The sequence below is a fragment of the Gambusia affinis genome, linkage group LG03 (assembly GCF_019740435.1).
Source record: "Gambusia affinis linkage group LG03, SWU_Gaff_1.0, whole genome shotgun sequence".
In the NCBI taxonomy this organism is placed as follows: domain Eukaryota; kingdom Metazoa; phylum Chordata; class Actinopteri; order Cyprinodontiformes; family Poeciliidae; genus Gambusia; species Gambusia affinis.
The window spans coordinates 17,009,903-17,036,717 of NC_057870.1; the positions used below are offsets into that span (position 1 = coordinate 17,009,903).

The window sequence follows — 26,815 nt, forward strand, 5'->3', positions numbered from 1 at the left end:
GAAGCTTTTTGTAATGGAGATTTAGATACTTCAAAGTTCTTTTCATGTCACCATTCTGTGTTTCTGCATGCGTAAGTTTACTGCGGTCTCCCAGTGAGTGAAATGGTCCGTATTCCAGACAAATTCTGCAGAAAACCTTTGTCCCATTTTCAAACCCTTTCCAACCTCATACTAGGGGCGACTGTGGCTCTATGGTAGAGTAATCGTCTTGCAATCGGAAGATTGTAGGTTCGATTCCAGCTTCCTCCTGCCACATGTCGATGTGCCTCTGGGCAAGGCACTTAACCCCAAATTGCCTACCGATCTGCGTATCGGTGTATGAATGGGTGTGTGTTTGTGAGTGCGAATGGGTGAATGTGACTCTAGTGTAAAGCGCTTTGAGTGGTCAAAATGACTGGAAAAGCGCTATATAAGTTCAGTCCATTTACCATTTACTCTGAATCGCATGACAAATCCAAAGGGGATCCATGAAGCTTTTCTTTACCTTGTATGACCGCAAGTCCTGGTCCTCGCAGTCGGAGTCGCTGTGATATGGGTCGTCGGTGGCGGTCCAGGTCAGAGTGCCTTCCTTCTTCCAGAAATCACAGATGTGAATGTCTCGGGGAATCTGCATGAGACAAACCGGAGAGCAAACAGTAACACTTTAGTTGAAGGAGAGTCCATAAGACTGGCATGACACTGTCATAAACATGACATGAATATTTATGACACGTTAATGACACTCTTAATGCAAAGTGGACACTTTTAAAGGACTTTCAGTGAAACTTTGCATTAAAAGTGTCATTACTTACCAAATGGCACTTTATGAAAACAGTCGTAAACATTCATAAAAACTCCTTCATGGTCATAACAGGTGTGTCATGTTTATGACATTCTTATGCCCATCCTTTCAAATAAAGTGTTACCAGTGAGGGTATTAACTTGTAGGTAACAAGCCGAGTTCATCACTGGATCGCAGCTTTAATAACTTATTTCAAGAAAAGTGTTTTGTGTGCCTTGGACTTGTTATAAATTTTCTAACAAGAGAGTGAAATACAAAAGCCGTGCAGTACATGTATGTGAACAGAGTTAATTAACACCGAATACGTGTGACCTTTAAAAATAATGATATGCAAAATAAAGAAATTAACAAATACAAAAGGTTTTAAAGTCTTTTAATAGACACACTGCACTGTGCAAAACGTTTTGCATGTTTATACTACTTTGGTAGTTTTTGCTTTTAGAGAAAGCATCTAGATTTCACAGAGATCCTACACAATCTGAATGTAAAGATTAATCTTCAGATTCTGCAGATTAAGACATTTCTCACATGACACCGGAGGATCATAAAGCTGCGCTGGTCTGTGTGCAGCTGCGCCACTGCTGCCTTTTGTCACTATTTCACACTTATTCAACAATCCCATCTTACCCTTCATCACTCCTCTGCGCTCTAACGTCTTCAGGGATGGACAAAGGAATAAAACTTACAAGTGCACAAAAGCAACTCGAAGTCAAGACAAAAAACAGGAAATAAATGGAGAGAATGCTCGAGTAGAATGATGTGGAATATGTTTCATGAGGGGTGAAAAGACTGCAGTCTTCAAAAGAGAGATAGATGTCTGGACGGAGTAAATGAACTGAACATCTCCTTCATTTTCCTGTCACACCGTTGAAGTCTCATCTTCCACCTCAGTCATACATTGCAGATAAAAAGTATTCACTCCCTTCAGATGCTTTAATCTTTTTGTTAGTTTCACAAATCAACCATGATCATAAAAAATTGCTTTCGTCACTTTAGGAATGCCGAAAAAAAAAAAAAACCTAAGTGAAAACTAATTCGTAACAAATATGAAATATAAAACACATGATTGAAACAAACCCACTGTCATCTTACTGATAAAGCAGGCAGCACTCTGAGAGTCACGTTCTCTGATTTCTCCAAGGATTTTAATTATTGCATAAATCACCAAATTCAACTTTGTAAGCTTGAAATGGAAAAGTTCATGTTTTTGAAAAATATTTCATTGTCTCAAACCAAATATGAAGATTGAGTTTTGCAGGTTTGATTCAAATGTTAACCATAGCTGGTTGGTAAAATGATAATTCTTCATTGCCAACCAGTGAAGGTGGCAATAAAAAATTGACAACTTCACTGTTGGCATTACAGATTTTTTTTAAAGCGAAATTTGCTTTGAATTCTCCTCATTCGTCTTTTTACTCACGTTTGCGACTCTGCATTGCTGAACACAGCACAAGGCTGTGAAATGCACTGCTGTGAACCCGGAGACTTTTAGGTCAAAATACATAGTGCAGTTAATCTGCATTATGTAATGTGCTAAACTCTTTAGATTCACGTTAATAACCCTAATGTTGACACAATTCATGTTTATTTAAATTCCAGGAGACGCAGGTGGAGAACTCAGCCATCGTCTGGATCGCTATGGACTATGAGATCCACTTCAAAGCCTTTCATTTGATCAAAAAACAACCCTATAAACCAGAGAGCCTCGTATGTTGTTCTGGAGTAAAACAGCGCCCTCTAGTTAATTAATCTGGATCAATTGTGGTTGTGTTTACTGATCTCAAAGATATTTTGTGTGGTACATGGCACTCTGTCAAAATGTTCCAGTTACATTAGAGCTACCGTAGTCAGGAGAGTCAGAGTAAGACATAATGTGCTTTAACTGGCTGTTACGTTTCGCCTCACTTAATGCACATTTAAATATGAAAAAAGATTGAACACAGACTATTCATTAAACAGTGAGGAAATACAGTAACTTCCAGACCAACAGAGGGCAGTACAAGAAACTGAAGGTCTGTTCAGTTGGGAGGAGAAGATCACCACAGGAGGTTTTACAAACCAAAGTCCTGTGACCTGCAGAAACACTCAGTATACTGTCCATCTCTCTGGTCATCTGAGTCCTGAGGACGTGTACATTCTGCATCATCTTCAGTGAAACAGAACAAAAGCAAGTTTCATGGGAAACAAGAATATGTTTGCATAAATGAAGACGTGAAGGAGATCAAATACCGCAGTGTTCAGTGAGACGACAAACCAGGCAGGAGATCCAACAGCAAAGCTGCCAACAAGGAGAGACTGAGCAGACTGTACTGTTTCTGCTGCAAGACGGAGATAATCTTTCGTTGGTTGTTTCAGAAAATAAATAAATAAATAAATAAATAAATAAATCGGATCTGGCAGTAGCAGCATCAGACGCAGTGACAACAAAACCAAATGATCTGATGAAGAAGGTTGGATCTGGCCTGGAGTTGATTGTGCAAAGAAAGTTATTTCAGAAAATATTAATTTATTTTTAAACAGTAAAACTCTGTAAAAGAGTCTTACTGGTGTGCTGCAGCACAACCTGCTACAGGAGAACCTTCTACTGACAGTAGTGATGATTTGAAAATACTTCATGAAAAAGAGCTACTTTCAATGTTCAATCAATTTAAAAGTTGAGAAAGAACCCAACTATAACCTTTCTCATTTTTTTTCATAAAATAAAATGATTTTGCTCATCCTAACTTAACCTAAAAATGCTTTTATTTAATACTGGACAAAAAACACAAATATTCAAGGTAAATATCAGGTTTCAATTTGATTTACAGAGATATTCTCAACAAAATTACTGTTATAAATGATTTAGACTTAAAGGAAATAACTTTCAAAAAATCTTTAGCGGTTCTTACTTCCTCCATGATCAAGATGCCACAGCGGACCAGACTGTCAACAGCATCCAGAGCAAAACTCTGAGCTGACTGACAAGGCTGCAGAGAGCAAAAGAGAGAAAATGGCTTAGCTTGGTGGTGAAGCACAGTCAAAAGCAAAAACAACTTCAGACTGTCACCGTTCTAAGAAATGCAGCCGGAGACAGCTGACAGAAAGCATAAGGTTTGGAGTAGAGATGTAACAAAGATCAACACAGGGACAACGAGAGGCAGCTGGAAGGAGGCTGAGAGCTGGGGGAGACATTTCTTGGAGAGAAATGGAGTGAGAAACAAAGCTACAAGCAAAGGAGACAAGAGCAGCTGCTGAAATGAAAGGTGGGCTCACAGAAAGGAAAAGTATTAGTGGCTCAGATTCGGAGCCCTTGAAGTCAGCCTGATGAAGCGTGCACATTCAGAGAAATACACACACTCACACAATCCAAAACCTCTCCCTGGCTGAGATAGAGGCAGCAGAGCAGGATGAATGACTGTTCAGCTCCATTAAACATCCATTGAATGAGACACACTGGCTGTGCATTTGTGTGATATGAATACAAACTCACTGGCATGAAGCCCGGAGGCAGGAGATGGCAAAGCTGCAAGGCTTTCTCCGTCAGCTCCGACTGACCGAGCACCACGTCAAACTCCATGTCACCTTTGACCTCCTCTCCCTCCACGCCGTCACTCCTCACTCGGCTGCTGACGCCGCTGAAGACCACCTCGCACAGCATGGCCGACACCGCGCACGCTAGGGCCGAAAACATCCGAGTGATTGCCGAGGCACGTAGAGGAAAACATGAGTTTGGCAGCAGAACACATGAAGATGTTGGAGTTCGGCTGAAATATTTGGGATGGATGGATTTATACAATCTATTTAAAGGTGACATATTATGCTCCGTTGAACAGGTTAGGGTAGGTTTACGCTATAGAAAATACATTTATTCAACTTTTTTACACAAAAAAATTCATAGATAGTGAGATTTTCTCCAAATAAGCTGCTGCTGACCCCCAACTTAACGTTACAATAAACATGATCTTATATAAAATCAAGAATATTATCAGCAACTGTGGTCATCCTCAGAGGCATAGTCTTCAGTCAGAAGCTTCTTAAAATATGCTGTAATACAGACTGCTACAGGAGATCCTTCCTACATCTACAACTCTTCGAAGAATCTTGAATGAATGTAAGTTACAACAATATTTAGTTCCTCTTTGGGAGCAATAAAGTATTTCTGAATTTAATTGAAATTAAATAATACATCTTTGAAAAGCATCAGCAGAGCCTCCGGCACAATCAAGTACAATGCAGCAAGTTGTTCTGGATGGTAAGAAAACAACAAAACACTTGGCTTTTCCAGGAACCATTGCACAACAAACACAGTGGGTAAGACCAGCTGACCAAACATGCTAGAGCGCCGCTTGGGTTGCTAGGTGACAGGCAGAGCTTTGCCGAAGTTACTAAATAAGAGGCAGTGCCAGTTAATTTGTAGTGTTACATTCAGAAGGTTTTTGTAACGGCAAAAAACATTTACTTCTTGCCATAAAACAGCTGGGTGTTTGTTTTGTAAGTGCTTAGGCAGTTTTTAAAACCCAATCAAAGTGAAAAATTGTGCAAAATGTGAATTTTGTACAATGTGTCACCTTTAAGTTTAAGTTCTTCATATTATTTTTCTTGTGTGAGTTGCTAAAAGAGACCTCCACACACTGTTTTCGTTCCTAAACAAAAGCAGCCTTCACATTTCACAAAGTAAATAAAAAAAAATAAAAATTAATACCAATCCCCTTTTAAGGTTGAAATACTTTTTATTACATCTTGTTTTTGCCATTCATGTCTTTTAAAATCCCTGCAATGTCATATTAATAAGCAGTCACTTTATTGTTGTCACTGGAAGTTGCCACCCATCTGTGAATGTTTTACACAAAACCACACTGACCAGCTGCTCCACTTCGCCCCCAGAATCATTCATGCAGGAATAATGAATCATACTATGAAACATTATTTTCCAGCAGTGCCAAACCAGAGCGACAGCAGGCATTTCTTCACCTCAGCGTTCCTGTCAGCATGAAAATAAGAAGTAGCCGACAGATAGCTTTGGGGCTAAACGATGACTTTATACAGGCTTGCTGCTGCTCGATGATTATCACGCATTACTGATGCATATTCTGCTGCGCGCCAAACTCTTCAGCCAGAGAGGAGCATGCAGATTTAATAAAACACTGCCATGCATTATTTAAAAATCAAGTAAACCTTCAGCTCTGGGGAGCTGAATAGCATGGCTTTACATGTCAACACAAGTATTCTCAGCAGTGATGACCATCTGACTTTTTTATGCGACCCACAGTGATGCCTGTGGTGAGCTGTAAAATATACAGGCGCTGCAGTGAGACTCCAGCTGTTTTTACAGTTTTGTTTCTGTTGGGAGATTTGAGTCAGACGTGGGCCTAAATGAGATTCTCACCGCAAAAAACTGACAGTTTCACAGTATTTACACAAAAACTTAAATGTGGCTTCAAACCAGAAGTGCTTCAATTATTTCTACAGTTCCTGAAAAGTGAGTTAGAGTCAGAGGGAAAAGTGTAGCAGCCTTCTTTCGGCCAGCTGACCTGCAATAAGCAGCAACCAGTAGGGTTATCTCTATACAACCAAAGAAAACCTGAAGAAAGAAAAAACTGAAATATTTTCTCTGATTAAAAGTAATTTAACAAAGTACGTGCTTTACATAAAATATGTGTCGTTTTAAAAACTGTTTCTAAACCAGTCAAGTATCTTGACGTCCTTCGTTTTGTTTTTATTACATGTCCATCCACTAGGGGGCACTGTGCTGCCAGAAGAGTCTATTTTGGGGTTTATGTTATACGTCATGTAATACGTCTTTTGGTGAGAGCATGGTGGAATAAAGTTGAGCAGATAAAACAAGAAGTTACTTTCACTGATTAACAACTGGCTCATGCCAAACCTGAATGCATTCCAGAATATATTTAAGAAATACTCAATCTGGATCTGTATATAAAAAAAACAATATTCAGAATCCCCTTGTACACAAATATGTTGGAAAGTTTTAGATATTTAACTTTCCTGAGTTCTCAGACCTTAATGTTAAAGGAAATAAAGAAAAACAAAGGCTGAAAGGAGAAAAGGATGAGACTGAAAACAGGAAGGCACAAAACGGAGGACAGGCTGCCTCTGAAAGGAGGGAGGAGAATAAAACAATGAAGGAAATAAAGAAAGGGTGAAAGAGAAGAAAGACAGCAGAAAAAACAAAGAAAAGAAAAAAGGACATGCAGGAGATAAAGGGAGTAGAAGGGAGAAGGTGGGAATATGAAAGAGAACAAGGGAGAAAGAAAGAAAATACTGAAATAAAACATTGATACTTTTCATGACAGTAAAAACTGGATATTCTCCTGTTTGAGGCGTAAAAGTTGTTCCCACGTCTTCAGCCACATTTTCTCTAATAGAATCGGTTAGATTTTATCATATTTGTAAGAATGCTGGCCTGAAAGTTTTACACTTAAATTCTGCAAAGTATGAATCATAAAACTTTTTAAAGCAGACAGTTACCAGATTCATTCTTAAAACTAAAACAGCAAAGTAGTTTACCTTTTTATCCCCTTTAATACCTTTGTTTCAATGCATAACATTGTTGTGGATCTAAAAAAAGGCTTTGCCTACAAGCTTTATTAGATAAATAATTGATAAGTAAATTAACAAGAGTATAGTCTATAGATTATCTTACATATAAAAGCTAAATAGTCTTGAAAAAACTAACTACGAAAAGCATTTTGCCTTAGCAACAATGAAACATGAACGAGGCAGTTAGGACTAATCTGAAGTCGTCTCTATAAAAAAATAAATGAGGAAAACGTATTCCAGCGGGACTGCGACCGGAAGAGGCTGTTTGCTTGCTGTAGTTTAGTATAATGTCTGGGTCCTCTGCCGCAGCGTGATGCCTCTTTATGACCCTGCATAATTTTATCTATGAGCTCTGAAGATAATTACACATCGCGCGCTTCCTGAGCTCAACACAGAGCAGGCAGAAAAACGGCAACTCGGAGAACCAAATTAAGAATGACTATTGCGTGAAATGGCGAGAGGAAAAAAATATAAAACCGCACAAATCAGGTGGCTGGACGTAAACGTCTGAATGCGTTTGTATTTATTGAAATTGTTTTTAGGAAAATATATTTTATATGTTTAGAGTTGCTTTCGTACCATAATAAGTGAAACAGTCACCAACATTTCAATGTGGAAAATGTAATGTTTTTTCAATTGCTGATTTTTTTGTGTTTTATGATGTAAAGCTCTTTGAACTGCCTTGCTGCTTAAATGTGCTAAACAAATAAACTCGATTTATTGATTGATGTATGCCTACTTCTACACGTCATTATCCAGTTTTAACTGTTGGATTCTGCAGTTTTCTGCTAATCTACCTCATTTGCTTTTGCCTCTCTTTAAATTTATCTCTTCATATTGATAGACCAGGTCTGGGACAGTATGAACTTCTTTCTGCTCTTTGGTTCTTTCTCAACCCTTCTGGGATTTGGGCCATAGTTCAGGAACTAATTTAGCTTTAGAGAAGCTAATCAGTTGCTGGAAGTTGAAAAAGAAATTGAGCCGGAGGTAATTTTACTATGAAACATTCATTATTTATAAGTTTGGCTCGTTTTCTAGTGATAATTTATGAAAAGAAGCAAAATGCAGAACTTTTAAATGTCATGTTTGTCGCTGTTCAGGTTCCTTGGAAACCGGGTCAAACTGATCCGATCTGCCTCATTTAAAGCTGCTGCTCTGTCTGATCCCAACAACAAAATCTGGTCCAAATGAAAAATGTTAATGTATCGGAGTAAAAAAATACTCCTTCAATAGACTTAAACAGTTGGTAATAAATATTTAGTCTCTGCTCTGCTAAATCAGCGCATACAAAAAGCACAGCCGCCCCATGTGGCACCAAATCACTCTGGTCTTGGCTCACTTTGCTCTGCTTCTCTGTACAATTCAGAATTTTCACCAATTCCTCATTTTCTGTCAGTGAATTTGCGCCCACTCTTCCTCCTGGAAAAGGACTGGGGCTTTTCTTTTGGTCAATGGAAGGATTTTTTTTTATTTCACATTTTGCTGGCGATAAGAGTGAACTTCGATGATGCAGAGGAGAAAATTAAAAGCTTGTTGTGGAAGAGGACCTGCATGACCAAATGCTAGGAAGCTAATTGCCAAGCTGACCAGAGGCTGGGGATCAGAGCGGCTAGCACTGACCTTCAGGAAATAACTGCATCCCTTTCACCTGCTAACGTTTGTCCTCTGATGACGGAGAATGGATCAATAATTGATAATGGATCAATTATAGATGCACCAGGAGCAACTGGAAGAAAGAGACTCTTGATTTTTAGTTATTGACTGTCTCCATAGCAACATCTCTGCATCCAAATGGAACAAAGAGTCATGTAGGAAAGGAAAGTTTATTTGTACAGCAAATTTCAGCAACAAGGGAAATAAAATAATGTTTCAGTTAATTTAAAAAAGGGCAACTCTAATCAAATGGGTTTTTAGCATCTGCATGATGCTTCTTTTTGTTTGGTTCTGGTTCTGGAGATGATGAGAATGGAAGGTTGATACAACAGCAGCAGATCTTTAATGTATTGTGGTGCTAAACCACTCGGTTTATAAACTAACAACAGTATTTTAAAGTCTATTCTTTGAGCTACTGGGAGCCAGTGTACTTTAGAAATGGGTTTATGTGCTCCATCTTCCTGGTTTTAGTGAGACCACAAGCAGCAGCATTCTGGATCAGCTGCAGCTGGAGGATTGATTTGTTGGACAGACCTGTGAAGACGCTGTTGCAATAATCAATGTCACTAAAGATAAACGCATGGATGAGTTTCTCTAGATCTGGCTGAGAAATTAGTCCTTTAATCCTGGAAATGTTCTTTAGGTGACAGAAGGCCAACTTTGTAACCATCTTTATGTGACTCTGAAAGTTATGGTCTGAGTCCATCACTACTCCCAGGTTTCAGACCTGATCACTAGCTGTTATGTGCAATACTCTTTCCTACTGAAGCAGAGCTCAATATGCATTACAGGTAACACTTATAGATATCTCTGAATCTCTTTCCAGTTCAGAAATCTTCCTGAGGGGACAATAAGGTATAATTTATAAATCTAGTGTCATTGCTGGATGTTGGGCTGGCAGCTGCCACCATTCAGTTTGTTGAACAGCCTACATGATGCATATCATTCTGATGCTGAAGTGGATTTGACCAGTAAAAAGTGAATTTGAAGTGCTGGGAACCAGTTAGTAAATAAAGTTGCTGGTTATCATTGAAATTTTCGATTTAAGCTGGTGGACAGAAACTGCTGTTTAAATACTCTCACTTATTTCTTAAGTTACTCTTCCTCCTTTGGCTTTTAGGTTACTTTTAATTTGGCTTTTATCCTTTATAAAAAAAAAACAAAGAATTTTTCAACAGAATAATAAAATGTTTAGGAGAAACTTTGTTAAAGATGGAACATCATTTCAGACCAATTTACATATTTTCCTATATCAGGAGGAATTTAAACTTCTTTAGTAGTCTTTCAATTTCTAGATAGTGGAGGAATATAAATTGAGATCTGATGAGCCAAGAGGTCAGAACTGCCAATGCCTAACACAAAAAAACAAGACACACCAACAATATATATATGTGTGTGTGTGCGTGTGTGTGTGTGTGTTTGTGACATTTCATCTTAGGTGTCACAGGAAATGACAAAACTCACTCACCTCCCACAGTTTCCAGTATGAAGGTGTGGGTCACCTTCTGGGCCAGAGCAGAGAGGTGAAGAACAGAAGCAGCAGACGGACGAGGGACGATGAGAGGGTCTTTCCTAAAAGACAGTTTTTACTCAAAATAGAGTCTGTAAAAAAACCCGAAAAAACCATTCACCCATATGGGCGTTAAACCCTTTTCATTGCTTAAAAAGGGTTTTCACGTTTACATTAAAGAGTTATACTTTAACTTGTCAAAAGAGACTAATCTTGTTATAATCATACTCAATTTGTACAAGCAGTAAAAAGGTACAATACCCAAGAGCAGGGCTGTCAAACCTGTTTTTGTTTTGGGCCAAATCAAAAATCTGAATGTTCTTAAAGGGCCGGCAGTGCCAGAAAATATTGATAAGACCTATTAAACTATTGAAATATTAATAAATAGTTGTTTCAACTTTCAATAAGTGTTTATTAAAATTATTTAATATTGAACATCTTTTCAAACTGCCCAGTCCCTCCTAGGAGTTTGTGATTGTTTTTGTGGGGGTTATTTTGCAATCAAAATCACAGATTTTGTGGTGCTAAATATGAAATATTTGTAAAGAATTTTTATGATATTTGCACTAATGTGACTTTCCTTAAATTACCTCATCATTTACTTGACATTGAGTAAGACTAAGGCAGCAGTCACTTAAACCCAATGTTTTTGGTCAATTTTGAGAAAGATGTGGAATCTGTTGATTTTGTGTAAATTTAGCAGATTTGTGAAAAACTTCAGGGCCTCCCTGTTGTCATTTGGAATCTAGTAGGCCACTTAAAAAGCTACGGCGGGCCTGATTTGGCCCCCGGGCCTTGAGTTTGACGCTCTTGTTTGTTCAGATTCTATAGCAGAAACACAACTGAACTACCCTGTCGGCAACGCAGCAATGATGAGGTGAGGTGTGAGCAGCGAGAGCGAGTAGTGGATGATTTCTGGAAGAGTTCCCCCAAAGCCAACATCTCTGTTCCTGAACAAGAGCTCCTCGAGGAGCCAGGCGACGTCACGACACAGGACAGATGTACTGACGCCCTGCGGAGCAGCGGAAGAAGGACATGTTTAATTCCAGAACCAGACGTGAGCATTAACCATCTGGAGATATGAGTCTGGGAGTGCTGGGTATGACTCAGAAAAATCACTGTCACACTCTAGTACACTGAAAACCAATTTTGTTTAAGAGTCTCCAGGAGTATTGATGGATATTGAGTAGCAGAGGCAGATTTGAATGCAGAGAGCAGCGAACATAGCAACACAGGAAGGATGTGTGTACCTTGCTGTGCTTGTAGAGCAGCAGACTGGACACGAGACTGGTGGACATCACAGCCGTGCAGGAAGCGGCCGCTGCATAAACACACATACGCCGTCCTGAGATAAAGACTGAATTAAGGTTCAGTGAGATTTTAAATAACTCTGGATTTACAGAAGATGAGGTGGAGGACGATGGCAACGCTGAGGTCTCCATCTGATTGGCTCTCTGATTGGAGTTCAGGAGCAGAATGCAACGTAGGCAGAAGCCACGACATCCGTCTCTTCCCAAACACACTGTCAGCTCTAAAATGAAAAAGTAAGAGGCATTTAACTGAACGTTAACTCAATTCTTCCCTACTAAACTTTAAATTACACTTCTTTTCTCCTGATAGTCAATTACAACAATCAAGTGGTTTTAGATAGCTTGATTATTTGTTGCACACTCACACGGCTCCAGGGTTTGTTCAGGGTGAATTCAGCTCCACTCTGTTTGATAGGAATCAAGGTAACAACAATGCAAGCCACTGCAATTTTATCCCATTACCATTAATCACATGAATCCGATCAAAGCTCGTTTCTCTTTGAACTCACTCTAATTGTAAAAATGCAGAATGGCAGCTTTTAAACAAGTTAGCCTCTGGAAATGTTGTTTGTCCCTGAACTCAATAGTAAACGACTGATTTATCTGCAAAACACAACAATGGGATTGGATTTAAAGTTGCATGGTGTCTTCAAACAAAATGAATTTCCTGACTAAACAAAGACAAAGTTGGTTTGATGACTAAAAGAATTACATCAATATTATATAAATAGGGATAATATATTTGCTTATATATAACAAATATATTCGTTTTATATATTTGTTATATAAATAGATTACGACTGAAAACATTTTTGTTTACAATGACTTTTGACAAACTATTTTCCTGATTGAAGCTTGAAACTGAAGACTAGATTTAAACTGGAGAGAAATGTTTATGATGAAGTTTAATTAAAATTTTGCCTTTAATATCTATTTTTTATTAAATACTTCTAAATTTGTAAATTCATTTTGTCTTATGTATGAAAGGTGAAATGAACTTGCTTTGCCTTCTTTGGTTATCTCGACGGGTCCACTCCATCTTGAAAGTTAAAAAAAACTATCCTGGATTAGGATTGTTTTTTTATGTTTTTTATGGTTTTTTTTTTTCATATTTATGTCATACTAAAAGGTGGTAACATTTTTGGACTAAGGCCCAAAGGATTATGTATGACATTATTTCAATTCAATAAGGGCTTTTTTTTAAATTGAGGAACATATTTTACATAACAAATGGAGCAGAGAAAAGGAGTATCGATTTTGGGGAAAAATATTTATCTGATTTTATTTACATTTAATGAAAAACATTCAAGTTGGAGATTTTTCAGACCATTTTCAATAAGTAATGTAAATACCTATATTTTATTTACAGCAATGAAAGCTTTGCTAAAGATAATAATGTTTTTATTTGTTTATTTTCTCATTTGTCTTTAGTTATGAGCTCCAACCCTTTGAGGTTGGAAGGCCTCTTTGCCATTACCCTAATCTTTATCTACCTCCTGCTGGTCAGCACAAAAATTATTATTACAGTGGGTCAGAAAAAACATGTAGCTCAACTTAGAGCATTACTTTAAACTAAATCTGTCAGGAGCAAGAATATTTTTTTTCTAAATAAATTTTTAAGCTGAACTATGACAATTTGTGTGTAGTTTGTTTAAGTACACAACAGAGGCAATCTGCTTTATTTTTACACTTTGTGAATTTTACCTTGCAGGACAAGTTTTCATACTAATCTAAAGTCATAAAGTACCATAAAAGAAATTCTATACATCTTTTCTATTCATAGCTTTTTATTATTATTTCACAATTAGCAGATGATTTTAGGTCATTTTAGACAAAATACAATTCTCCTACGACGGGGAAACTTTTACAGAAAAGAAACAAGAAAAAAATGCCCACAAAAATCTAAAAGAAATCTTGTGAATCTAAGTATGAACAAATTTGGCTCATTGGGTCTCTGGTAAATTTTTTAATAAAAGTGATTTTATTCCCAAACTCGTACATTATTTTAGTTTTTTTTCCTCATAAGGTTGTTTTGACACAACCAAATTAAATTCCTCTGAATTCACCTCCACAAACCTCGAGCTCGATCCATTTGTCTGTGTTATATTTCAGAGAAACGTAGGTCAATTGCAGCTTCTTGCATAGAAAACTAAATTTAACTTGCCTGTATTATTGGCTGCTGTTCCACATCAACAAATGATGCAGTCGATCAACTAATAGAAGGAAAAAACAATAGCAATAATAAAAGTAAACAAAGCTGATGCAGCATCGTTAACTGAAGTGAAATATGTGGATACCAACAAACTGCAAAGTCTTGAGTTTTCGCTTAAAAAAATAAATAAAGTCATGGCAGCATTATTAGAAGTTAGATGGAGTTAAAGATGTTAAGTTTGGATAATTTTTACTCTGAGCTGAGAGGATGAGAGCCTGGAAATCTCATCTGGAAATCTCTTCATTCAGCTGGGTTATTTATAAAAGTGGTCTCAAAACACTTGTTCAGTTTTAAATCGGTTTGTCGTAATGTGCTGGTGAGATAGTGTCATAAATATAAAGACAAAAGCGCGTCTCAAAAGGCAGCGTATTTTGCTCTGCGTATGTAGCAAACACTACCCAAGCCAAAAGCGAAGATTTGTGGAGGAAAGAACTTTTTTAAAGTATATATTTTAATCTCTTTTATTCTTTATCTGATGCTTGTTTTTTTTGCACTTTTTTATTTTAGCTGGTAATAAACTCAGTTTGGAGCAGCAGCTTTTAAAAAAATATTTCAGTAGTGAGAGTATTCTGTGGATACAATCAGATACAGATGTAATTCGCCGATGATTCCCAAACATTTCTTTGCTCAAACACACCTGAGTTTAGACTGCTGCACAAAGAAAGAAGCGTTCATTAATTTATTTATTACAGAAAGCTTGATCTTTAACGCCAACCAGGGAGGAGATGTAAAAATGTTTTTGACGTTCAGATGAAGGTGTTGTGCATTAAGAATGCAGTGGGAAGGGAGTGTGAGAGTTCCCAGAGTGTTTTGGATATGCATAAAACCTCTGAAGGGCAACGCGTCAGGTTCCTGGGTAATGGCAGCACTGGCGTGACTTAGTTATCAAAAACCTGGGGAGGTTTGAGCTGCAACGATGAAATCAATATTCAACATGCAGTCTCTGAAAGTAAAGTTTGGTGTGCTTTCAGTGCAGTTAGAGTGAAGAAAACAAACAGAAATGTCATTTTCTTCAAAATAAACTCTATAAAAATTATTTTCTTACTAAAGAAAGGGAATTTATTGATGTAGCTTGATTGCTTTCGGTTCCTAATATAAAAAAAGAAAGAAAGAAAGAAAAGACACTAGAAATGAACTACAACCTGAAGACAACAGAAAATGTAATAATGTCTGAAAATACTAATATTTGTCTTACTTTATTCTCCTTTCTCATGTATATCCAAATATGAAAATGCTGAAACAAATTTCTATACTTTTCCCAAACTGGAACCCTGTGTCTGTGTTTATTTTGGTTTTTCCAGGTTAGAATTCAGTGAACGGCTGTTTTAATGATACCAAAATCTGTTTTTGCTCTTTGTTTTGAAACAATTAACATTTAACAAAGGGAGTTATTAAGCTCCACATGGAACCAGGTCTATAGCTTCCAACTTCAGATTGAGACCAAAGTAAAGTGTCTATTTGACCTACCTTTCATTCTCCTATCAAACTGAGAAACCAAAATATTTTGTGACAGCAGATTTTAATCTACTTTAATCTTAACCTGCAACAAGCCTACATTGCGCCACCAGGTCATGTTTGCACGTTTTCAGCTAACAATCCTCGCCCCACTTTTGTCAACTCAACCACTTTCTTGCAATATTTAGCAACAGCCAAAAAAAATTAGTACAAGTCCAAAATCTGAACTGGCAGGTCAGATTTAAAAAAAACCGTTGGTAATCACCGATCGGCCGGAAAACCGCGATCCGTTCACCTCTAGTCCATTCGAGTGGTGGCAGTATCATGCTTAGAGATGTGAGATTTACTAAGCCAGTGGACTCCAAAGTTGGGATTGAGATGGTTCTCAAAGTCACAAATCAAAAAATGTTCTTCAGAATTTCAATAAAACAAAAGTTAATAACTACAGCATGAATAATTTCAGCCCATTGTGTCTTGATTAATTATCTTGAGAAAACTCTTCAGTCAGAGGCTTCTTCAGATTTGCTGTAACACAAACTGCTACAAGAGACGTTTCCTACCAACAGCCAGCACCACCTTCAATAACTCATGGAAGAATCTGGATTAATGAGCTACAACAACATTTAACATCTCTTTGGGACCCTTTCTGATTTTGAAAGTGAATTCTCCTTAAGTTATGACCATCATTCATCTCCTTTAACACACTTTGGACTAGCACTGAAACACAATGAGGCAGAACGTCCATCTGGTTTTCAGATGTGGAGAGTTTTATTAAAGTATCACCGGTTCAGAACAGAACAGGTGTTAAAAGGACAACCAGAGGGTTTACCAGATGCTGTTCTAGTATTCTTATTAAAATAGTATGAGGTATGCTTGCTGATGTGTGTTGCAGTCTGAGACAGTCATGCCGCGATGCGATTGTAGTGTAAAGTCTTAGATGCAGAAAACAAAATGGAAAAATGTTTTTAGGGAACAAAGAGCTTGACGCATCATGACTGCTCTCACTGCAGAAGATTTTCCAAATTTTCCACAGCCAAGTCAAGTTCTAAGTAATCTAACTAAACGAAGGAGGATGAAAGTCTGTTTAATTTTCTATCTAAATCTCACTGTTCGACAGTAATTGTCTTGATGAAACGTGGTATTTGAGGCACTCAATGAATCACTTCAACCCTGATTTAGACAAAAAAATGTGTGCTTTGAAGCCGATGAGGGATTTTTGCCTCTTAACAAGCTCCTTTACTGGTGTTAAAGGTGTAGCTGTGTGGCTATTCTTCCCAATAAGCATCTTTTGAACAATGTTTGGACAACTACACTTGCTGTTACCGCGGTACAGCTGCAGGCTTCAAACGCTGCAGAAATCAACACAAAATCTCCACAGTAGTGCTTTTGTTGTTTGGACATGTAGCTGTGAAATGCAATCAAACAAAGCAGTGTAAAACACAGACAAACGGTCTAGTGAGTGCGAGTCCTTCAGAAATATAAGGTCAACTCGGGAAAAGACACTGCAGGTGCATCACTCAAACACTGAGGCATGTTTGATAAAAACTTCCGACCTCTTACCTGGAGAAGTGTGGGCGCAGCTTGAGTGTTATTTATGCATCTTAGCTCTGCATGTGTGTGAGAGAGATGCGCACAAGAGCATCAGGGTGTGTGTGCGTGTCTGTGTGTCTGTGTCAAATCTGGACCCACTGACTGTAAAAGCTCTTGATCTCAACTGAGAATAAACAAACCGCTCAGAGTTATTGCACCTTTGTAAATAAATATTTCACACGTGAGGACTTTTAATTTTTAACAACCCACTCATCCATCTGTTTCCTGTGCAGCATTAACATGCAGGGGCAGAGAGACGCTTGGAGAGATGAAACCCAAGTAACCAAGAAATCGTGCCGCAGCATCGTTTTTGGTGCAGACCTGAACTGGGAGATGAAAGTACTGTCATGCTGGTAACAATTCAATATCTTCACCATTCTTTGGGACTTTTAGGAATCAGTTTTGATATTCCTACTGACAACATGCAGTGGAGAGCCGCTCTCTGAGCAGAGTAAACACACGAGGAGAGAAGCTGCTTTGCTCGTTAGGCGCCAAGCAGAGATTGAGCGGGGATGTTATTTTCTTTCCGTTATCTTTTTCACTGGCAGACTGTAATGTTGATGGTAATTGGAGCGAGTCTAAGAGGATGAAGCTCTCATCAGGGCTTGCATCATGCCTGTGCCAGATTTAAGGTTTAGAGGGGAAGTTGTTCAAAGTTTAACAGAAAGGAACTTTTCTAATTTCACAGATGTTGGATAAAAATGACAAAAAACCCCAAACAAACGGGAATCCTATTGGGGGAGTTGTTACATTACAGTTTTCACACTCACTCGTGCACAGAGGAAGGAGCGCAGGCGGTTTGATTACCTGTTGTTGAGGACAAGAGGCAGCAACAGGTCCTGTAGAGGGAGCCATTCATCTACTTTGCACCGCCCCGACTCACACATCTCCTACACATAGAAAAACTCCTGATTAACGCACAGGACAGCAGATGTTCTGCACCATTTAACACAGTTTTAGTCAGCAGAGCCAAGAGAAGGGCGGAAAGTTGGTACAATTTTTGGCAGAAGCTTCGTCTCAAGATGGTATCAAACTGTAAATAACTTGGCTATATTTATCATTTTGGAGAAGAAAAAACATTTGTGGTGATTTCTACTGAAATTATGCTGATATGTTCAATTTAACACAACTCCATCCAAGTGAATCAAAATGTATACATTATGGGTAAAAGAGCATTTCATTACTAGAATAAAGCTTCAATAAATTTGCAGTCTGAGCTCTCATTTTTAAAAGTAAATTTACTTAGCCAACTTTTAAAGGTCAGTATGATTTATGCAGGGCGCACCGTTTGTCATACAAATCAACCGTGACCTGTCTGTGGAAAAATATAAATGTTTATGAAAATATAAACACATGCGCATACCAATGTTTTAAACAGTTATTGTTTTAAAACAGCTAAAATATTCCCCTAGTGACCTTTTCACAGTTTAAAGTCCTTTTTAAAAGTCCTTTTAAACTCACTGTTTTCTAAAATAAAGTCATGAAGTCACTAAAATTTTCCAAGTGTTTGGTAAAAACCCATCCCTAAATGTATCTGTGCACTGCCAGTCAGCCGGCTGAAAGAAGGGACCTACTTACACAATACATACAGCTGTGGAAAAAATTAAGAAACCACTTAAAATTATAGGTTTTTCAGATTTTACTTTCTATAGGTTGAGTAAAATGAAGATTGTTCTTTTATTCTATGAACTACTGACAACATGTCTCTGAAATTCAAAGCAAAAATTTAGTATTTATTTACAGAAAATGTGAAATAAAAAAAAGGATTCAAATAATGCAAAGAAAACAAGTTCATATTGATTTAGAAACAACAATACTAATATTTTAACTCGGTAAGAGTTCAGAAATCAATAATTGGTTTGAATAACCAGCAGGTTTTCAATGGGGTTCAATGCAGTGGGCTCTACATTTTATTTTTTTTTACAGAGCTGCACATTTGGCTGTTTGGAAATACTATCCTGAAAAACCGTAATGGTTTGGAAACTGAAGGTGCAAATTAGATGTTATGAAAAACATAATACTTAGTTATGAAATGTTACGTTTTTGTTATGTTGCAATTATTACCTATTTAAGTAATAGGCAATATTAGGTAACTATTACCTATTGTTCATAGTAACAACTACTATTACTAATTACTATTGTTCATAGTAACAATAGGTAATATTATTTTAGTAGCACTTAAAATAATAGTAAACATTCTGTTATAAATAGCAGTAAAGAAATTATTTTGCCGAGTCTGTTTTACAACAGGGAATAAGTTTTGAAGGGAGAAAAACTGATGTTTCCAAACCGTTAAAACTACTGATTGTTACAACACTGTGGGAGAGGCACAACAGACAGTAACGTACTTAAAAAACACACTGAGGTGGAGAAAAAACACACTGAGGTGTATTGAAGGAAAACTGGAGGAACTGGTTTGTACAAACTTGAAAAAAGACTACCAGACTATTTTAGTCAATTTATGGGTTTACCATAAAATGTGTCGCTGCTGTGTGATTAACTGATAGGAGTCTAAAGTATGACACCAAGAACACAAAGTGTGATATGGTTAAAACTGTGATGACCAACATTTTCCTCACTTTATGCAAGCTCAGATCAACTGTACTAGAACAAATCAGATTCCATACTTTTTCCAAACCACGGATGAATATAGATGCAGTGGATAATTGATGTTTCCAGTTGGCAGATCTCTGGATTGCTTGTATGCTGGGATTTTCCAGGTTTCATTTCATAACCCATGTATGTAAATTATCCTTTGATCATTTCTTAACCCAATTGAAGGCCCATATCTTTCACCTTGAGAGAAAATGGCTGGGAAAGGTGGATCATCACACTTCCTGCTGGTTTCTTCCAGAGAAGTGACGACAGCCACTGCAACACAGGCTGTGAGCCAGCTTCCTGTGTGGACATGGAAAATATACGTCAGCAAACACAAATTCACTCTTTAAATCCCCTCAATAAATACATCAGGAGGAAAATTCCAACTCTAACGTCACTGATGGCCATAAAGTACAAGTAGTAAGAGAAAACATCCAGCTTCTGGATGCATGAACGGTGCGTTCTGTACTTTACATGTCCGAATGAAAGAACAAAATGCTCGAGTGAAAACTCTAGTATCGCAATTAACAGAGAGCAACACCCACTCTCTAGATTACAGAGGGCAGCTTTTATGGAGACCAGCAGCAATCAATGATGCCTTGGACAAATTATCAGCAAACCCTTAACTAATAAAGCTTCTGCAGGCTGGTGAGAGAGTAAAACCCTGAAAGAGTCTAGCAGCTGTTATATCACTGAAAATGTTTTTCCTCTTGACCCTAAATGTGTAACAACGAGCCCTCTCCCAGGACAAGCCTGAGAAAACTGTGTCAGCAACAGTGACATCCTGAGCCTTGGTTAAGTGTAAAATATTCATCGACTGCACTGAAACAGGCACTCATGGACTCAACAGTCTGGCTTAATACTTTTTGGAGAACCATTATGCTTTCAACAAACCTTTTCAGGGGGGTTTGGTAGAAAGCATACGGTGTTATGGATTTAGAGGATCCTGCCCCTTTGTGAACCTGTTTTGAACAAGCTATGCAGGAAGTAAAGAAAATGCGCTCTTAAAACAGTGAAAATATACCAGAGTGGTGCCTACGCCCACATCAACCATATGGCTGGTGCAGATTTAAGGGCGGTGCTGATGCTGAGCTTTTAGCTGATCACTCTGGCAGAGCGGTGGAGGCTCTTCCTGTTTCAGCGCTTCCTTTACTTGTAGTGTCATCTAAAACCCAGGGCTGTCCAGCAAACCTGGACAGAAATCCCTGTTTTATTTTAGGATACTTTTCCACCAAAGTGGTTCTGAAGGCTGGTGCCAGTTTAAAAATCGTTATAAAAATGAACCAGTTGGGATGTACCACTCGAGACTGGGCTCAGAGCCACACCTACACACCTGAGTAACTGTTACAATCGAATAAATGTTTAAAAATTTGTATGTTTATGGAGTATCACAGAGAAGGGAGATAGTTTAACTGAACAAAGCTGGACGATCCCAGTTTTCTGGCAAAATATGTCCTAATATCACCATATTTACTAAGGAACTATGCTTTGAACAACATGGGAGTGTACACTGCAAAAAAACTAAATCTTACCAAGTATTTCTGGTCTGGCTTCTGGTGCAAATATCTAAGAAAACTTGAAATAGTAACTTTTCAGCGCGGTATAAGAGCTTGTTCAATATAAATAATTCCTTAATATTGATAAAGAGGTTCTAATTTCACTGGCAGGTTTTTTCACTAATACAATATGTTCCCCATGTTATAAGTAAAATAATCTGTTAGTGGTACTAGGACTTTTTAAATCAATATTATGGAATCATTGACTCAAAATCTCCTATATCTTGCTAAAAGTTTACTTGCAAGTTAGTTTTGTCTTATTTCAAGCTTATTAAGATAACTGCACTAGAAATTAGACAAAAGATTTGTAAGATTTAGTGTTTTTGCAGTGCAAGAAAACATTTAAAACATGCAGGGCAGTATACCTCGATGAGGAGGGCTTAGCAACACTGGACTAAAGGCAGAAAGCAGAGAAGTGCCCACTGCTGCCATAGTTTAAACTCAAATAGAAAATACTGGTGGCCAACAAGTCGAGCTCAAATTGAGATCTGACAAACCAAAGATAAATTTAATTCAAATATCACTGAAAATTGCCCCCCTTTTAAAAAAATTATCAAAACCTGAACAATGAAAGCAAAATTTCCACCTTTTCAAGACTGTAGAAACCCTGATGGAATGACAGAGGAAAACCGGCCACTAAGTGGCTCTACATGCTGATGAAGTAATGTTAAATACATAAATACATATAAGTATTTATGTATTTAATGTATAAAGAGTCTAGTTTTAAATTATTGAAACCTAATCTTAAGTGAACATAAACCACTAAAAGCCAAAAAAGAAATGTTTGAGAGAAACCAAGAACTGTAGCACTAAAACACAAAATATGTAAAACCCGAGAATTTAAAGGAGGTGGACTTTATGTTTTGTTTATACTCCAAAGGGGTGAAGTTTCTTCCTCAGTTTCTTGATTTCTCCTGCAGCTGTAGGAGTCGCAGGCTGCATGTTTTGCTCAGATTTCTGAGCAGATTTATTATGCATGTGCGATACCAACAAACATGAAAGATCCTAAGGAAAGACAAGTCACGCTAAATCAAAAACGGTCTGTAAACCATGTCTTTGTTTTCAGATACGAGTCAGATACGGCTATGTTATTTTTTGACGCAAATTGCCATATTTTGTGATTCAATAATTACCAGTGACTGCATGTGCCTCATGTCACACCAAATCAGTTTGATAACAAGCAAAACAAACCAAACTACTGTAACTTGCTTCCTGTTGGTAGCTGAACACCAACATTTGCACTTTTTCCCTCCGCCTCCTGCAGCCTCACACATTTCTTCCTCTCACAGCTTGAGAAACCAAATCTACTGTGTTGCTCTCGAGGGCACAACAGTTACAGATGGCTGCCATTAACCGTGTGCCTGTTAGTGTGTGTTTACTCGCGTGCACCTTTACGTTGGTGTCGGCCGCACAGTCGTATGAGATGCCCACAGGGACCAGGCGGACATCAGGTACAGATCCCTCTTTGATGAGCTGCCTGATGCGAGCCAGCCACTGGCCGCCGTGGCCAAACGCCGCTGACACGCCGACACTTAACGCCTGACCCTCATTAAGCAGCTCATGTACCAGCTGAGGAGGAGAGAGACATGACAAATAAAAGGTCTGTAAATCCTGGCATCAGTTGCATACAATGTAAATTACTGATTAATGAATTAAACTAAACAGATTGATATGAAAAAAAGAACATTATATATTTTCAAAAGACTATCAGCTGTATTAAATACTGACCACGTTAACAGAAAATTGCGGTTTTCTCACATTGAGGTTTTCTCCAGTGTATTATAAACCTGGCAGACCACCAGGTTTTACATGCTTCCCCCGCCAGGCTAAGCATTGTTTGTTTATTTATTATAGATGTTTTTATACACAACAGTGACAGCAAAGAGTCTCTTTGGTGACAACATCAGCAAATAAAGTGATAAAGGATAAAAATATTTTTGTTTCTTTCATCAAATTATGGATGTCTCATAAAAATTTCAATCATAATTAGAATGAAACAACTGCAGTGAAAAAAAAAAGATTTATTTAACTGCATTTGTTTTATGTTTTTCTCTTTTTCAAGACTTTATAGTGGGTGTTTCGGCTTTGTTAATAAAGCCACACAATAATATAATTACCATGTAATATTTTAAAAGTTCCTGTCAACTTTAAACATTTCTTAATTCAAAAACATGGTGGGCTGCTGGATGACTGCTCTACCGCCCCCACCGCCAGACTTAGCAAGGGTTCTGTGGGAAACCCTGTTTGTTATTAAACTGGGACAGATTTACCAGATAAAACAAGAACCTTTTGCAGAATAGAAAAATGAAAGATAAAGAGTAAATAAAGAATACATTCATAAAGACAAAATTTAAGGTGTTTGTTGAGAGTTTATATTTCTAAACAGAACCACATAAAGTTCATTTTGCATATCGGACTGTTTGGACTGGATGCGCCCTCCGCTATATTCGTTTCTCTTGAGGATAACCACTTGTGCCCTCTTGTGGATGGCGGCCAAACTACAACACTGAAAGAAGGTCTAAGTGGACCTTAGACCGCTTAGAGTTACTATTTATTAGATAAGTTAATCTAATAACTATAACTAGTTATTAGATTAACTAATTTTAATCAAATAAACCGTGAATCAACAATTTAAGTCGATTCATTGTTTGCATCCTTGAAACAAAGTTAAAGTAGGAAGATGCTGGAGGAAGGGGTACAGATGATAGAAGCAGCTGAAGGATGACGAATCAAAACAGAAGGGACGGGGTAAAAAGCAGGAAAAAGTGTGGGGGGAAGGACACTTTATGACATTCAGAGACACTTCCCTTGCCTCGAGTACTGTTTTCCCCTTACAAACAGGAAAAATTCAATTACCATTGAACAGCAGCTAAGCAGGCCCACACTCAATAAACAATAAAGGTCTATTAACATTGAAATACAACCGATAAACAGGCTTGTTCGCTCATACAAGGCCAATATGCTTATTCACATAAATGGTAAATGAAAGAAAGAAAGAAATGGACAAACTAATAAATAAAACTCTTGACATACCACTGGGGTTGTACTACTGTGTATAAGTTTGATCTTCACAGTACAGCATTGATCTGAAAGAGGTCCAGATCTTTCAATAAAATATACAGATGCTCATCAATAAATAAGTATTTTATTGAAATGTTTACTTATTCAAGTGTGTATACAGTTTTAAGGTAGATATTAATTTAATACAAGTTGGAATGAGGCTATAACAAAGAAAATGTGGAAAAAGTGAAGCTCCATGAATGAACAGTATCTACTTTACATAGACAAATATAAATAAATATTTTAAAAGCATCAGTTTATGTCTAATATATATTAATATTTAAGTTTCTCTTACAATGAATAATTTGGATAAGAATAATTTTACTTTATAGAGGAAAGCAAACCTCTTTATAGAAATTTGTACAAAGCAACAACTTCTTTTTACATAGAAACAGGTAATAATCGCTGCAGTACTACACAGATAAACAGCACCAGAAAACCTAGAATAGATGTGAGGGAATAGTAGATGCTGCATAATGAAAAGAAAAAAAAAGGACAAACCATCCTCTGATAAGGGAATAACTATGAGGGTAGACCTGCCAAGTAAACACAATCAGGTAACCAGCGCTCTTCTCATTTCTCCACCCTGTTCTCATAGCTTTGTGGAGCCAGACCCAAAACTGGGATCTCTGTAGCAAAATGCAACCCTCCTGGTAATTTCAGGAATGAATAGAAAGTGGGATGAAGCTGGGGAACGAGGGAAAGCAGGAAAATACAGGTTGTATTCCGATCGAGGAGTTGGCTGATAACACTCCACCACAGAAAGCCAAATTATAATGATGCACATTGCTTACCCTGCAATTTTATACAATTACCTGCCATTTCTTTTTTTTTGGTAAACAAAAAAAACCAACAAACAAAATTCATAAGCAATTTAATTTCTGTCAGGGTCGCTTCTCCTCATTGTTGGTTACATGTAAACAGCTAACAGGGAGGATGTCCACGAATAATTTCATGTTGATGGCCTGAAATCAGCACATCATGGGTGCAGTAGCTCTGCAGACAGCACATGTTTTATGCATTTCAGTGCCACATTGCAACAATTTTTGCTTGTTTTAGCTGATTCTATTCTATCAAGCTCTTCTGATAATTTGTTTCATCTTAATAATGGTTTGCATAAGTAAAGGACATTTCAAATAGCTATTTTCTTGAGGTATAGAGCTTTTAAAAAACATTTGCTGCATATTAGTCCAAAAGCCTCACTGCACATCATTAATCTGCAGATTTTCATTCATGCTGTAGGGATAACAGAGAAATAATCTTTTATTCTCAGAGTAAGCAGGTGAAAGGCCTGTAGTTATTTTCACAGCAAAATATTTACATTTGGAAGATGTTGGGAAACACCCAGGCATGAAAGTTTGGAGCGACTGAATCTGTCGATATAAAATTATTTGCATAATGACAGACAAAAGTTACCTGAAATTTGAAAACATAGAAAATTCAACTGTAAATTACCATGTACACATTTTATTGAATACTGTAATCCAGTTGTGTCCAAACTTTTTGTCCAATGGGCCAAAAGCATAGACTTAAAAGTACTCAAGGACAAAAAAAAAAAAAAAGGGTTTTACCAACTCAATAACTAAACATGCAATACTTAATTAAATTAAACAAAGTAGTCAGATTTGTTGCTGGAAAAGGATGTGTTAATTATTATCGTTCCAAAACTTTTCTTATTAAAAAATTATGTTGCTTATTTCCTAGGCATCAGTTGGAAAAAAGAACATAGTTTAATCAATTCTGATTAATAAAATATTTATATTTAGCCAAGTTCAAAATTAATTAAAAGCAGATTTGGGTGAAGCAAACTTTAATTATGAGTAAAGGTGGTTCTGGAAGAGAATGCAAAAAGCAAATAGTTTCTATCCAATATTTTACTTGTTTGTGACAATTTTGTTCAAATTAAAGATAGAAATTTAAAGACTCATCTATATCAAATACCTGAACTGGGAGCCAAATTTGTATCTTTCTTGAACTGAAGTAAGAAAAGTGTGACCCCCGGGTCACACTTTGGACACCCCTGCTATAATCTTTAGTACAGCATCATTCCTTTAAAACAAGCAGGTGATGTGTTGTATTGGTGGGTATTTATGTTCAATGATTAAATTGAAAAGAGAGCAAATGGGTAAAATTAAATTGTTACAAGAAAACAATCAAACTCATAATTGTTGATTAAACGAGGCTTTCAGGTGTAAGAGGTCCAAACAGAGCAATGTTTCTTAGGACTACGTGGAACTGAGTGATAGTTGCTGAATTTTGACAAAATTTATCATGTTTAACTAACATTTTCCTCACCAGTCTCTTTCTTTGTGAGCATAAAGAGCAGTGAAAGTTCATCCAAATGGCTAACTACAATAAAATTACACAGAACCTGAAAGTTTAGAGCCAACTAAATATTGAACCAAAGTAATCCTTTTTACTCTGTGATACTGAAAAGTCTTGCACTGACATTTGAGATTCAATGTTTTGTGGAGTTTCAGTGTATGCTGTACTCCACCACAAACAAAAGAACAGTTGGTATAAATTGCTAAAAGCTTCCCAACGGTTTACAAC

General features: G+C 37.3%; 1 protein-coding gene across 5 annotated transcripts in view; it reads right to left on the reverse strand.

The window, feature by feature from the left end:
- The window catches only part of gpat2 (glycerol-3-phosphate acyltransferase 2, mitochondrial), a 140,474-nt gene that overhangs the window by 9,403 nt on the left and 104,256 nt on the right, over positions 1-26,815 (reverse strand). For all 5 annotated transcript variants that reach the window (XM_044109061.1, XM_044109089.1, XM_044109079.1 and 2 more), the window contains 10 exons: positions 22,592-22,771; positions 19,845-19,946; positions 17,856-17,938; positions 11,882-12,012; positions 11,732-11,802; positions 11,333-11,493; positions 10,440-10,543; positions 4,251-4,435; positions 3,670-3,747; positions 485-607 (listed from right to left, as the gene is read on the reverse strand). In XM_044109061.1, the coding sequence (XP_043964996.1) occupies positions 485-607; positions 3,670-3,747; positions 4,251-4,435; positions 10,440-10,543; positions 11,333-11,493; positions 11,732-11,802; positions 11,882-12,012; positions 17,856-17,938; positions 19,845-19,946; positions 22,592-22,771 (1,218 nt within the window). The remainder of the gene's footprint in view (positions 1-484; positions 608-3,669; positions 3,748-4,250; positions 4,436-10,439; positions 10,544-11,332; positions 11,494-11,731; positions 11,803-11,881; positions 12,013-17,855; positions 17,939-19,844; positions 19,947-22,591; positions 22,772-26,815) is intronic.